The 14,891-nt window shown below is 39.1% G+C and overlaps 1 protein-coding gene across 2 annotated transcripts; it reads right to left on the bottom strand.

Annotated features, from left to right (window-relative positions):
• Positions 1 to 11,575: 11,575 nt before the first annotated feature.
• Positions 11,576 to 14,227, bottom strand: TMEM74 (transmembrane protein 74). 2 transcript variants are annotated; one of them, XM_039329528.1, is made up of 2 exons: positions 14,071 to 14,227; positions 11,576 to 13,051 (listed from the first exon to the last, which is right to left on the bottom strand). In XM_039329528.1, the coding sequence occupies exon 2, from the start codon at positions 12,820 to 12,822 to the stop codon at positions 11,893 to 11,895; it is 930 nt and encodes a 309-aa protein (XP_039185462.1). In that variant the 5' UTR covers positions 12,823 to 13,051; positions 14,071 to 14,227; the 3' UTR covers positions 11,576 to 11,892. The 2 variants fall into 2 exon arrangements, with proteins under 2 accessions (XP_039185462.1, XP_039185463.1); XM_039329529.1 differs by having other exon boundaries at positions 11,576 to 13,644.
• Between the last annotated feature and the right edge of the window lie 664 nt (positions 14,228 to 14,891).

Genomic DNA, 14,891 nt, shown 5'->3' on the forward strand with positions numbered 1-14,891 from the left:
AATGATCTTGGTCAAAAAATTAGGTCAGGTGTTTTAACTGTTCCTGACTAGATCAGTGTCCTGAGTGCCAGAACACTGAATATGAGAGTCAGTGTGGTATTGAGGCAGAAGTTCTAGAAACCAGGAGACTGTGAATTGCAGCCCTGCCATAGGCTAGTCTTTGGGTCAATCCCTCTCTCTTCGCCTCACAGAATTGTTATTGGGAAATTAGGAGGAGTATTAGGTATGTTTGTCACCTTAAGTTGCACATAAAAGATACATGGCATGGGTGCAGGCTATCTGAGGAACCTTCTCACCCCAATAAGATTAGTCCATCTCCCAAGAACAGATGCAGGAACTGGGTATGTCTACTTTAATGAAAAGAAGGACTAGGGGTGACATGATAGCAGTGTTCCAATATCTAAGGGGCTGCCACAAAGAGGTGGGTCAACCTATTTTCCAAAGCACCTGAAAGCAGGACAAGAAACAATAGATGGAAACTAATTAAGGAGAGAATCAATTTAAAACTAAGGAGAAATTTCCTGACAGTCAGAACAATTAATTAATGGAACAACTTGCTTCCAAAAGTAGTGGGTGCTTCAACACTGGATACTTTTATAAAGAGATTGGTCAATCATTTGTCTGAAATGGTATAGGGTTTCCTGCTTGAGCAGGTGATTGGACTAGAAGACCTCCAAGGTCCCTTTTAAGTCTGTTCTTCTGTTATATGAGAACAGTTCCCTTTTTGAATTGTCAACTATATTTCCTAAAATGTCTCTTAACTTTTATGTAACTTCTTCTTCCAACCTTGGGATAATTTGTTTAGCATTCTTTACAAAATGTAAGACAGTGCAGACTGTAAACTGCAAAGGAAGGAAGGAGGGAGCTAGGAATTTTAAAGTATTTCAGTGCTCTGTCTGAAAAATCTGCTTCATTGGAGAGATGTTGCTGATTTAGATTCAAATGTTGCAGCTATGTACACCTTGTAACACACTAGCAGGTACAGCCCACTCTGATTATCGTTATTTGAAAAAGTGTGATGAAAATTTATTTCCAATAAAAAGCAGATCTTGGTTTCAGAATAATTTGCACTGGAGGATGCTTGAGCCAATTCTGATCTCTTAGAATTCTTTGAAGAAAGAATAAATACAATTAAATTAAACAAAAATTAGGGAGGGGGGACCTATAACCAAATCTTGGATCATTTTGCAAAACTTAATCCACAAGCCAGAGTTGTGCTCTACTCAAAAATGACGCCTTTGCACTAGAAAGAAGGGATGATGTTCCCATTTCATTGGGAGTCTAAAACAAATCAGCCTTATCAAAAACTTATCAAGGAACTGTGGGATGCTGAATCTTTATTTTCTTCATTCTTGGTTGAGATGCACAAAGCACTAGCACTTAAACGGCTGTCCCAGTTGAAAGCAAACAGACCAAATTCCATTCAATTCAGCATAAAATGTCTACTTCTGCTACCTGATAAATTATTCATGGCAGCTATTTATACGGTGCAATACTGATACTTATCTGGCAGTTGACTTCTTATGATTGTCTTTAGAGGAAAACAGACTGAGAAAACAATGTTCTGCCTTTCCTTATAAAAGGCATTGAGTTACAAACTTGGAATGCATGCCCATATCTAAGCAGAAGCTTAATCACAAGAAAATCTATTCAAGCTGAGGTTTAGGCTTGCAAGATGAGCTACTTTTTTAATTTACGTATCTCATTGAGGCACATGTAGGTAACACCACTTAAACTGACCTTGATTAAGCACAAGGTAAAGTAGGCTGCAGTGGTGGGATTCACCAGTTTGCACCAGTTTGGTAGCTAATTTTTTGTTGCCCAGGCCCAGAATGGACTTCTGGAAGTGGCATCCACATAGAGAACTGGTTGTTCACAAATTTGAATCCCACCACTGGAAGATTGGATTTGTTAGTGATTGGATGGAACATTACAAATAAATAAAAGGACTACAGCCCAGGTTGGTATTTCTCACCCTTGGCAAATTTAGGATATGTGAACTTCATTTGCTAGAAGTCCTCAGCCAATATCCCTCATTAGCTGGTTGAGGAATTCTGGGAGTTGAATGAAGTCCATGCCTTTTAAAGCTGCAAACACTGAAAAACACTGGTCCAGGAAGTTGACCAGTTTCATGGATGAAACTTTAGGGAGCTCAGGGCAAAGCTTAATTCTCTCCATGGACACTTTGCTTTGATGCCCCAAAGTGATTTTCAGCAAGTGTCGTAAAAGTACTACCATTCCACTCTTCTTTGTGGAGTTGTCCTGCTGCTAGAACTTTATCCACAAATTCTTGAGTTTGCCTATTTCAGCTTATATCTATCAGAGCAGGATAAACAACAACAACAAAAGATTTAAATGTTTCTGAGCCAATCTGTCTTAAGACACCAACTCTGACTCAGCTTCTCCTGGCACTCTTAAACATGCATTGAGAAGAGACAGTTTTTTTGGCTGAGGTTTGGGAGACGAGATATTTTCCTATCTTTCTGTTTGTGAACATGGAACTGAATCCATCAGACGTTTGCTAGAAAAAGTGAGATCCTACTCTTCCTTGGGGCAGCTTACAATAACGTCATTTTTTCCATAAAGGGAGGGGGAAAAACAACAACAACAACCATATCACTAAATCTTGAAAACAGAACAAGAACAGCAAATTAAAATAAAGCACAAATGTTCTATTAATGCCAGGCTTCAAATGGCTTCTATATACTTGTAACTTGTAGTGGCAAATACCATCAAATAAAAGTCTATGTGGACATAGCACAGTAGGCTATGCAAAAACTGAGTTGATAGTTTGGATTTTCTCATTTTGTGGAAACACAGAGATAGTCTTAGCATGGTTTAACTAGGTCATCATATTAAGCCACACTGTGGTTAATTTGTTTTAAGTCTAGTATATGAGCATACTTGTGACTTTGTTTAGCTAGATACAGAGCTTAATGAGAATTATTATTTTCTGTTTCTTATAATTCAAATCATACAATCACACAGTAATTAAAAGAGGAAGGTAAGGTGTGTAAATTTATGTACCTACTTTTTCCAACTGATTTCAAATCCCAGCATTTAAATAATTCAAAATTACCAAACTAGTGAAAAATGGTGTGTATAATTTAAATTATCTTGCTCTACTATAAGTTAAGAAAGATGTGCTGACAACAAACTAATTTTTAAAATATTTATTTTACACTTCTACAGACCACGATTCATCCTTTTATAAGGCATCACACATAGAGCAAAAGAGTTAACAATTAAACACATTTTTGCTTTTCAAACAGAATGTAGACTTTACCAAACAAAACTGCATGGGTTACTACAGAACCCCCCCCCCCCAAAAAGTTGAAAAATGCTTAGGAAATTATTAGTGGTCACTATAATAAATAGCGTTGAAAGTTATTATCTTATCCTGAGGCAGACAGACTTGAGAAAACAGAGTAATAAGGATAAATTTACTCTGAAGATTAGAAATAGAGAGCATACATGATGTGTCCACAAATTTAGAGTAAATTATGCAGTATCTGCATAACAGAGAGAATACACAGTAAATTATGCAGTACCTTTATGAGAATCAATTATCTTTCTGAGAGTCATTGACTCTCAGAAAGGGTTCTAATGACCAGATGACTGCAAGGAATTTAAATCCTTTCATTCTCCACCATTCATTCAGAACTGAAGAAGCTTTTTGGATGAGAAGTGAAACATCTTCAAACAAAAAAAAAAGAAAAAAGAAAATCCAGTTGCCTTTTGAAAAGCCACCTTTGGGGGTATTTCAAACACATTTCAAATTTAATAAAAACTTTGATTACCCAGGAAGAGCTTGATATAAAAAAATAAACAAAGGGATTTTAAGTCTCACTGCAATCTGTTCATACTGTATGCATTGTAGCCAGTAACATGGTCAGCAGCTATTTTGTGTTCAAGAAGCTATTTCTCTAAAGATCTGTGTACTATTTTCTTCTCTTAGTGCTACTTTTTTCAGATGATTATGCCCCCATGAAATCTCAGATCCTTCCTTAACCTATTTCTCCTTCCTTCTAGATTGTGCTGTTTATGGAAAGTGTTATCCGGTTTCCCAAACATGTGTCAACCACTGAATATATGACTCTGGGTTGTAACTCATATAATGTTAAAGACTGAGAGGGAAAAAGCCAACAAAAACCATTCAGAATTAAGGAACAGTTTCTAGAGAAAATGTGAACATTGAACTTATTAATGTAAAAGCTTTGAAAAACAATGAGTTGACCAACAAGATGTTGGTTTTATGGTTTTTCTACACATGCATTATGTATGGTGAATGTAAGCCATCAAGAATGCATGGAATAAAAACATTGAAATATATAAAATTGCCCAAAATATATAAACATTGCCTAAAAGCTTGAATTTCCTCAAGCTTTAAAATAGAATACATTTTGAAGCCACGCTATAACTGCCAAGTAGTCTGAGTGTCATTTTATATGTTTTATAGTATATATTGTATATTAACCCTATTTTATGAGGAAAGGACATAAACATGTTTTAAAATAAATCAATAAATTTAATTCTGACCTCTTAAGAAATATAAAACTGAATCCAAGAAATCTTATGAAGGACCATGAGAAATTTCAGGAGCAAACTCTTGTTTAGTCATTGACATAGATTGTATAGTTACAGCAACTATAGTAATCTTACTGCACCAACCAATATTGTTCTTGAATGTTGCAGTTTAAAAATTATGACATTTATGATACTTCTGTTTTTTTCAGGCCTTTACGGCAAGGAAACAAAGCAGTTTGATTTTATATAATCCTGGGACTTATCTTGTGCAAAGAAACTCAACAATGGATTTACAGTCATAATCTGTACCATCTTTTATTACCTTGCTTAGGAAAATTTGATTGCATCACATCATATTTTTATATGATCACAACAAAAAACAGCACTAGATGTCTTCTTTTCCATTTTTTTCTGACCCACATGAGGACCTGTCTAAGACTCAAGACATCATTAAAGAGGCACTAATAATCACCATGACCTGATTGACAAATACCTTTAAAACCTAGTTTTGCTGTGGTCAACTTAATCAACAGGTATTTAAGCTGAGTTTGCTCACAATTCTTATTCACCTAAACAAATAAGACTCTGCTACCTCTATTTATGCAGCTTATGGGAACTTCTGGGTATGTTCAGACATCATCCAGGTAATCTCACATCCCATAAATATATATTTCCTTGTTTTTTTCTGTTTTAAACTAAGCACATCAAAGAGCAATAATATATTTAAGGATGTGGTGTATGATTATGTATGCAGCAGTATTTAAGGCTACCATATCTAGATATCCCTAAATGGCAACAAAGGGATACAGAAAATTTTACATTTTTACTTCTATTCAGATAGCTCTAACATTATCTACAGTTTCCTTCTCCCAGACTATGCAACCCTATATCATTCTGTATCACATATCCTGCAATTAATTTTGGAAAAAATAAAAACCCAAATACAATTTTCTTTCAGAATGAACAGACTTAAATAAAACTCCCTGTTATAAAACCAGGCAATAGCATTGGGGAACATATGGCCAGATTTGTGAATGCAGAGTAACAATTTAGTAACACAATAAATTGATATTATCAGTAGGCCTATACAATGCAACTTGGATTTATCTTGAAGAGCTTCAACTGCAGAGGAGTTGAATCAAGTTTGACCAAAACAGTGAACCAAACTGTGGTCTACTTTGTTTTGTGAAGAGTATTATTACTTGATTTACTTGTGTGGAATGTGAAAAACACTAGGATTTCCAGATCCTTAAAACAAGCCTGCAAGAAAGCATGGCTAACACAGCCAACTTTATCAGAGAATTAAAACCCAATATGCTTACAACTGTTCTGATATTTTAACCACTATGGCACCCTCTTTCAACAGTGTTCATTCTCTGTCTGCTGGTGATGGATTCTGGAAAGTAGAAACAGTATAGCACAAAAAATCAAAACTTGCAGTGCTTTGTTTACATCATATCTTGAGAAATCAATACATAAACTGTGTATTTTAAGCCACTTCTTAAGTGGGCAAAGATCAGAATATTTTAAAGCAGCATTTTTCAACCTAATATGTGTGGGCATGTTAAAGCCAGTTGGAGAATTGAAGTCCAAATTTCTTAAAGTTCTCAAAGTTGAGAAACACAGATTTAAAATGACACATACAATCTAAACTCATAACAGCCTTTTAGTCCAGAGGTCCCCAACCTTTTGGGCACCAGGGACCAATTCTGTGAGAGAGGTTTTTCCTCAGACCAGAGGGTGCATGGTTTTGTGTGCATCCCACGGATGGGGCTTTGCTTGTTTGTGCTGACCGGCTGCTGGCATGCTGTGGCCTGGTCCTGGTGCATGGAACGGGGGTTGGGGACCCTTGCTCTAGTCACTTATCTTTTCACAGACCAGAACTACTGTCCTTGAGAAAGATGCTCTCTCACAGAAATAAATAAAACTGTGGTTGTGATAAATAGAGCAGAAGACATTCCAATTCAGCCCTCTTGTTTTTTCCACTTGCATCATCATGACATCTCATGTCAAGAATCCATTTTGCTTTGGAAAAGGAATCGTAGCCAAAAGCTCAGAAGCTGCCAGGATCAAGAAGAAGGCCCCAGAGGGCTACAGAGGGATAAAAGCCCACTTTTCCATGTGTATCCTTTATTAAATTAAAGGGGATTGGTACACTTAATTTTGGAAATATGCAAATATCTACCGACTGCCAAATCACTGTCCAGCCAACTCACAGAGGTACCTGGAAAATGGTCCAGTCTGAAGTGTTTTTGAATTATGAAACTAATTATACCACCATCTGGGCATCCTGCTTATGCCTTTTGTTTTAAATACCAGCACACTTTCATAGCATGACATTTGTACGGTTCAGTTAAACAGCCTGATCTAAGTCAAGTAGCTGGATTTAGAAAGCTTCAAGAGATTTTCTTTATCCCCCAGCATCAGACCTCTGAGCCCTGTATCCTGATCTACATTAGCTGGCACCCTGGAACCATTTGTACTCTTGGTTTTGTAGCCTATAACCTCCCTTCAATTGAGGGGCCTTTTTATTGTCTCAAGCCACTGCAAACATTTGTTCCTCTATGGTAATATTTTGGTTAATTAGAGTATTGATGGAATGCTTGAAGTGATGGCAGAAATGTGCTGGGTTGGAATATAATTATGCATAAGCTCTATAAAGCAGATGCTGCAAAGGCTGACAACCCAAAAAATGTGCACTGAATGATGGGTGGATTGTACGATGCAACAAAGATTGTAAATCTGAAAATTAACATCCAAGTCTAAGGTAATTGGTTAACAGAAACATGCCGAAAATGATGAAAAACTCAAATAGATAAATTTGAACTATGTGGTAGGAAGTTGATTAAAGATGGCAAGATGGAGATATTAAGATGTGCAAATGGTGGTAGAAAGTTTTTGATTAATTTGTGATCTGCTGCAAGATCTCTTGAAATAAAGTTAAAATGGTTGTGTAGAAGCTTCTGTCCACTTGATTAGTTATACTTCCCCCTTTTCTCATCTTGCACCTTAATTCTATGGCTTATTATGTTATTTCTTACTCTTTTCTGTACTTTGCGTAACATTACTTATCTCTCTTAGAAGAGAACAGCACAATGAGAATGTATCCATTCTCATTTTGATTATGAGAAATGTCCTGATAAATGTGAATATTATTATATGAAGCATCCCCACCCATTTTTGAAATAGCTATCTCCTCTTTCCTAAAGCATGGTACACAAATTTTCCCTTCTGGAAAAATTCCTTTCATTCTTTCAAGTTCCCATATTTGCAGAAATTGAAGCAATACTACAAAACTATTTCATGGATGCTATTGTGATATAGGTGTTTTAGAATGTGAACTATTCATGTTTTAGAGAAGGGAGTGGGGTAGAAAGAGAACTATGGATTTACTGAGACAAAAAATAATCCACAGAAAGTAGAAAGCACCATGTTCTGAGTGACAAAACTAGTAATCTTCTTCCCAAATCTATTACCCTCCAAATCTCTTGTCCTACTAAGATTGGAGAATCATAGGAGTTTTTTGAAAAAGAATCTAGATATGACCTAGACAATGTTTTTCAAACTTGGCTATTTTATGAAGGGTGGACTTCAGACTGTCAGAATCCTCCAGCTAGAACTGAAGTTCACAAATCTTAATGTAGCCAGGTTTAAAAAGTACTGATGTAGATGCAAAATAGGAAGTGCTACCCTATCATGTGTCTATGGTCTACTATGATGCAAAAGTCAAGATAGCATCTTAGATTTAATGATATGGAACTGATTCAATAAAGTTGGCACATCATGAGTGCAATATTAAATTGCAAATTGGAACATATGTGGGAATATTTCCCACATCTAAAACTTCAGATTATTCATTATTCCCTTTTAGTGAGCCTATCTCTGGCATCAAAACAAACTATTATTTCAGAATTAAATAAAATGCATCACTCCAAAATCCAAAGTTATACAAAACTAACCTCAAAACTTTCCAATAAACCATATCAAAAGCTTTCTCAGGACCCACAGAAATAGTTGTTCAGTCTTGTCTATTTTGAATTAAGCCAGCATATATCAAGTCTGGTCTAGATATGAACAGATAGCCTATCTTTCAACACATGATGTCTTGCTATTAAATGCAGCAGTTCAAAATAAAAAAAGCAATAGTACTTAAGACTTATATACCATTCATGATGCTTTACTACATAGAGCCATGGTGATGCAGTGGTTACAATGCAGTACTGCAGGCTAACTCACAGCTCACTACAGGAGTTTGATTCTGAACAGCTCAAGGTTGACATCCTTCCATCCTTCCGAGGTCGGTAAAATGAGGACCCAGATTGTTGGGAGCAATATGCTGACTCTGTAAAACCACTTAAAGAATGATGTAAAGCACTATGAGGCGATATATAAGTCTAAGTGCTATTGCTATTTATAGACCTTACTAAGTGGTTTATAGAGTCAGCATATTGCCCCTAACAATCTGGGTCCTCATTTTATCAACCTTAGAAGGGTGAAAAGTTGAGTCAACCTTGAGTCGATCAGGATTAAATTCCTGGCAGTGGGCAGAGTTAGCCTGAATTACTGCAATCTAACCACTGTGCCACCACCTCTCTTTGTCCTATATATGAGTTACTATGTGTATCAATCAGCTGGTTTCCAGTCCTCTGTATGCTGAACATAACTTGTGTGTTCTAGGCAGAAATATTTGGGTGGTAGAATGGGATACAGCCAAGGCAGTGGATGGCAGTGGCAACAACACAGAAGGAAAGGCACTGTGGGAAGGTGACTGGATGATAGTTTGTACTGCTGTCTTGGATTTCCAATCAACATATCCAATTAGCCTGTCTGTCCTCTTTTCTTTACCTCCTTTATTGTCATCACCAATGTCCTTGGCTTGAAGCACAGCATAAGGAGAGGTACAGGTGGATCAATGCACAGGCAATGTGGAGAAGAGAAGTGCTCTAACTTTGCCCTACTTGCCCTGTAAATTTTGTCTGGATTTTGTTTCAGCTGAAATCTGGAACTTCTAACGTTTCAGATTTTGGTTCTGCCAACAATATCCCAGGCAGAAGTTTGGCAGAACTTCCAAGAAACAATGTGTTTGCTCCTGGTTCAAAACAAAACATGGTTTCCATTTCATGTTTATTTTACTGAACATACAAGGCAAACTGGATGCATTCACCCATGAAGTAAAGGAAATCACCTTGATAGAAATATGTGAGAACTATTATCTAAGCAAAAGACAGAGACTTTCTTTAAGTCCTGGGAAGTAAGATAATAATTGGAAGTGCCTCGAGGAAACACTTATCTGATTCACTGGAGTATAGGAAGAAAGGGGTGGGATAGGACAACTAGGCTTACAAGATTATGTTATTGTACTTTTTCTTAATAAAGTATAGTTCTAATCTTCCTGTAGCCTTTTCTGATCTTGTCCATCTAGGCACTAAGTCAGTTAAAAAACCAGCAGCTGCATTTGCCCAAGATGCTGAGTTGGACCTGGGCACCGAATTGGACCAATTGACTGAGACCAGAGAGTCTCTCTTCCACTTTACCCCCAACATTACTCTCCAACATTAATTTGGAATTAAGCGAACTCCTTTAGCTGTTTCTAATTTCCAACTGTTTTAATACTTAACTTTTTATTTTTCTAATACTCAATTAGAATTTGAGTTCCTGTACCTAGAATTATTTTATGCCCAGTCTTCTGAACAATAGTGAACTACTCTTGACTTTCCACACAATTCAGCTTGCTCTGCGATGATATTTTATTTATGAGACTTATTTATTTATTTATGAGACTTATATACCGCTTTAAGTGCAAACACTCTCTAAGCGGTGTACACCAGTAAGCAATGTATATATATATATATATATATATATATATATATATATATATATATAATTATACATTGCCCCCAACAATCTGGGTCCTCATTTTACCTACCCCGGAAGGATGGAAGGCTGAGTCAACCTTGAGCCGGTGAGATTTGAACCGCTGACCTGCTGAACACAGTCAGCTAAAGTGGCCTGCAGTACTGCACTCTAACTGCTGCGCCACCTCGGCTCTTATTATTATATTATATAATTATTATTATATTAATCAGGGATGATCTCTTCATACATTTAAGACGCTATCCAACTGAACAAAGGACCCATATAAGCCATCTTCAGGGCCACTGGCAGAATCCAGCACCCAGGAGTAGCTGCCAGAATCCTAACAATCCACAGCAAGACTCACAATATCTTTCCTGACTATTCACACGGCCACTTCAGTTTCCTCCAATGTCCTCAGCATAGCATCGTTTTGTGGGAAACTGAAACAGTAGGTCTAGATATAGATTTAAGAGCAGCATTTTTATTTCCTTAATGCCCTGAAATGGTTCTACAAAACTGACTTTGCAGCTGCTAATAAATATAACTCCCATATGGCCTTGAAAATCTATCTGGTGGTTACAAGAGTAGCCAAGGGGCTAGACTAGGGCTACGAGATCTCAATCATGGGAACTCTGTAGCTGAATTTGGAAGAAGCTTCATGGGACTGATGATGTGGAGAACAATTGGAAGCTGGTCCTCGATAAAAGTTGGGATATCAGTGTTATGAATAAGTAAATAAGTGAATGAAATAGCTGTTACAATCTGATAATGTAGACAATTTAAGGTGGGTATCACCTTGCTATCACAATTCTGAATGAAACTTCCTTCCAAATTCAGGTGCTTGGAAATTCACCATAGCTGGTTTCTATGAACACCAGGACAGCTATGCACTTTCTATAGACAGTACAGGTAGTCCTTGACTTATGACCACAATTGAGCCCAATATTTTTGTTGGTAAGCAAGGCAATTGTTAAGTAAGTTGTACCCTATTTTACAACCATTTTTGCCACAGTTGTTAAGCATCACTGCAACTGTTAAGTGAATCCTGTGGTCATTAAGCAAACTTGACTTCACCCATTTACTTTGCTTGTCAGAAGCTGGTTGGGAAGCTCACAAAAGGTGATGAAAAGACCCCAGGACAGTGCAACAGTCATAAGTACACGCCAGTTGCCAAGTGCCTGAATTTTGATGATGTGTCCATGGGAATACTGCAATGGTTGTAAGTGTGAAAAAAATAATCATCAATCACTTTTTTCAGTGCTGTTGTACCTTTGAATGGTAACTGAATGAATGGTTGTAAGTTACCGACTACCTGTATATCCTACTTTGAATGTGTTCTTTCTCTTTCCCTGCTTAACATTATACATCTATATAATGCAAAATTTCCTTTAATGTGTTGGCAAAGGAGCTTTTGTCAGTAGCGCTAGCTATTTTAAGGATCCTTTGCTCCATTTAATGCAAATTATCCCCTATTCCCATTTTTTGCTGCTTCATTATATCAAGGCCAGGCTAACTTGTTACAGCAAGAGCTTCCTCTTCCACGAGTGATAACTCCATATTATCACTTGTAGAGGTTTTCACTCGGAAATTGAAAGATCCATACAGTTTGGCCGACTCTTTGGAAGCTGCAAATCGGTTCCTCCTGTAGAGTTCTCCTTTCCACATTTGCAGCATCAGTAAACTAGACAACACAACACCTCCCAAGGTCAACAGACAAAGCCCAGCAATTACACACCGATCTAGGTGAGCCCCAATCCGGGCACTCTTCTTCTCTAGGCGCTCCATCTCTCGTGCTGCCACTGTGCTGGGATCCACAGTTACATCTCTGGGCACCACGTAGGAAACAATCACCAACAAAATCCCAAGGACCAAGAACAAGATGGCACTGATAAAGCTGTAATCAATAGATTTTCCACCAGCAGCTTCAGAGCCAGCATCATCTTCTTCCTCGGAAATGAAGGAAGATGGATCATGGGGCCATTCTGGAGGCATCTCTGTGTCAGGCTCAGGGTGGGGAAGGAACTCCTGGTCTTGGCAACAGCTACGATGTACAAGACTCCCTGGGTGATTTAGGTGGTTGGTGTTTTCATCCAAACAGGTGAAAGACGTCTCCGATTCACAGCAACAGGCATTTTGGGGGGCAGTCTCCTTCTCTCCCTTTGAAAAGCTGGAGCAGGTGAAATGACCCATTGTCGTAATTTCTGGGGACAATGATGATACAGCAAGGAGGGAGAGAGAGGGCTGAGCAACATCTTCCTTGGCTTCCTGTACAGCAGCTTTACAATGGTGTTCACAGCATTCAGCAGTCACAACTAGGAATGTAGTCTTTGCCCCACTTTCATCAGGATGGCCCTGGCATGATATAGCATGCAAGCCCAAACCTACACCGTGGCCCTCAGCTGATGGAGCTCCCTCTTTGGTGATTTGCAAGATTTCCATGGGTGCTTCAGAGCACAAGTCCGTTTTACCATTTACATTTCTGTAGTTTTGGCAAGTGCAGCCAAGTTGCAACCTCAGTGGTTGTGAGGTGACTTAACCCACAACTTCTGACCTTTGGCTCCCATTTTGCTGACTTCAGATACAGCCACCACCACTCAGTTAAATAAATTTACTTGGAGATGCCGCATTTGCCATAGGAAGAGGAGAGGCAGGTTCATCAGTAGATCATCTGTTGTGAGACAAAGGGAAATGGAGCAGAACTGCAATGAAGATTATAGTCATTACCCTGATTTTTATCCAGTATCTCTGCAAGCGGATGGAAACAGTCAATGTGAAGGCTTTAACCAGCCACTTAAAGCTAAATTCTGCTTATCTTAAACCAATTAGGCATTCTAATCCGCTTTTAGGAATTAACCTTTTGCAAATTTTGAAAAAAAAAAGAAAAGAAAGCTCAATCACACAGATCCTTCAACACTTCCCGCACTCAAGGGCAAAACTATCAACCCCCTGCAAAATGCCATTCAAAAGGGCAAAGTCAAACTTGGCATCTCACATTCATCAGGACTCAAATGCAAAAATCTAATCAGAAAGGAGCCAGCATATTCCTCTGAGCTCAAGTCCCCCAGGATCTGTATTCTCCTGTGGAAATCTGAGCATCCCAGTAGGGAAAAAAAAGAAAAGAAAAAAAAGAACAGCACTTCCTGGAATCCCATCTCTGCCTCTGGCCATGAAATCATCTCTCGGAACCTAGACGGTTCAAAGGGGCAGCTCTCAGCTTTCCTCCAAGTGCAGTAAGAGAAAGGAAGCAAGGCACACAAAAACCTGAAAGAGAAAGTATGCGCGTGTTGGGATGGGGGAAGGGGCAGGGTAATCGGCTTGCAATTGATGCCACTCTATCAAAGAGCGGGAGTCAACCTTCACACAATATCTTGAAGCCAATCAGAGGCAATTTGCTAAGTTTCATAGTTTTGTATCCGAGGTGTGCCCGACAACCCCCCCCCCACCTCGTTTTAGAGTGCGGGGCAAATCCCGTCCGCTCTGCTATTTTAAGCTCAGTGTATTTTATTGTCAAAACCCAGCCAATGGGCTAAACCAAGGACCAGGTTAATCGGGTGAAATGAATGGGTCCGGATCGAGGGGAAAAGACCCAGCCGTGGGTCTCCGGGGCTTAGGAAAGTAGAGATAAAACTCCCGTCCCTTTAATCTCCAGGCAGCGCCCGGACAGCCCTTCCTGCCCTCTCCACAGACCTTTTCCAGAGGTTTGACTCCATCGGGAGCAAAGCGCCGCTGCCCGTCCCCGCCGGCTCCGACTAGGTGCCCCGAACGAGCACTTGTTGTCGCGGTACATCCCCACGCGCCTCTCTCCTCCTGCCTCCCTCGAGGCGAGAAGCGAGTAGAGAGCGGGGACTGGGATGCGCCGGCGGGGCGGAGCACTTGGGGCACTCTGGGAGATGTAGTCCTGCTGTTCGCGGAAAGCGAGCGGAATCGTCCTGAACGTCCCTTCAGAGGTTACGCCTGGCTTCGAGCACCGGTCTTGACGAGGTTGTTTTGCGTTGACCCCGAGAATGGCTCCCGGTGTTCTGCTCTCCTCTTCCCTGATGCACCAAGGACCCATGTCTCTAGAGAAGTTGCTTGATCTGGAGGAAAGGGAGAGGGAGGCTTCAACGTAATTTTCCCTGCTGAGGAGAATGGCGTTGGTACAGGTAGTCCTCTCGACTTACAACAGTTCATTTAGTGACCGTTCAAAGTTACAAGGGCACTGAAAAAAGTGACATGATTATTTTTCACACGCATGACCATTGCAGCAGCTCCATCATCATGTGATCGAAATTCAGATGCCTGGCAATTCAGTCCTATTTATGATGGTCATGTAAATCATCTTTTACATCCTTCTGTCAAACAAAGTCAATAGGGAAGCCAGATTCACTTAACAACCATATTAGTAACTCAACAAATGCAGTGGCTTGCTTAATAACGGTGGCAAGAAAAGTTATAAAATGGGGCAAAACTCACTAACAAATGTTAACATAGAATCATAGGAATGGAAGGGACCTTGAAGATGTTCTAGT

The sequence above is a fragment of the Crotalus tigris genome, unplaced genomic scaffold (assembly GCF_016545835.1).
Source record: "Crotalus tigris isolate CLP2741 ecotype Arizona unplaced genomic scaffold, ASM1654583v1 scf7180000024399.229188, whole genome shotgun sequence".
Lineage (NCBI taxonomy): Eukaryota > Metazoa > Chordata > Lepidosauria > Squamata > Viperidae > Crotalus > Crotalus tigris.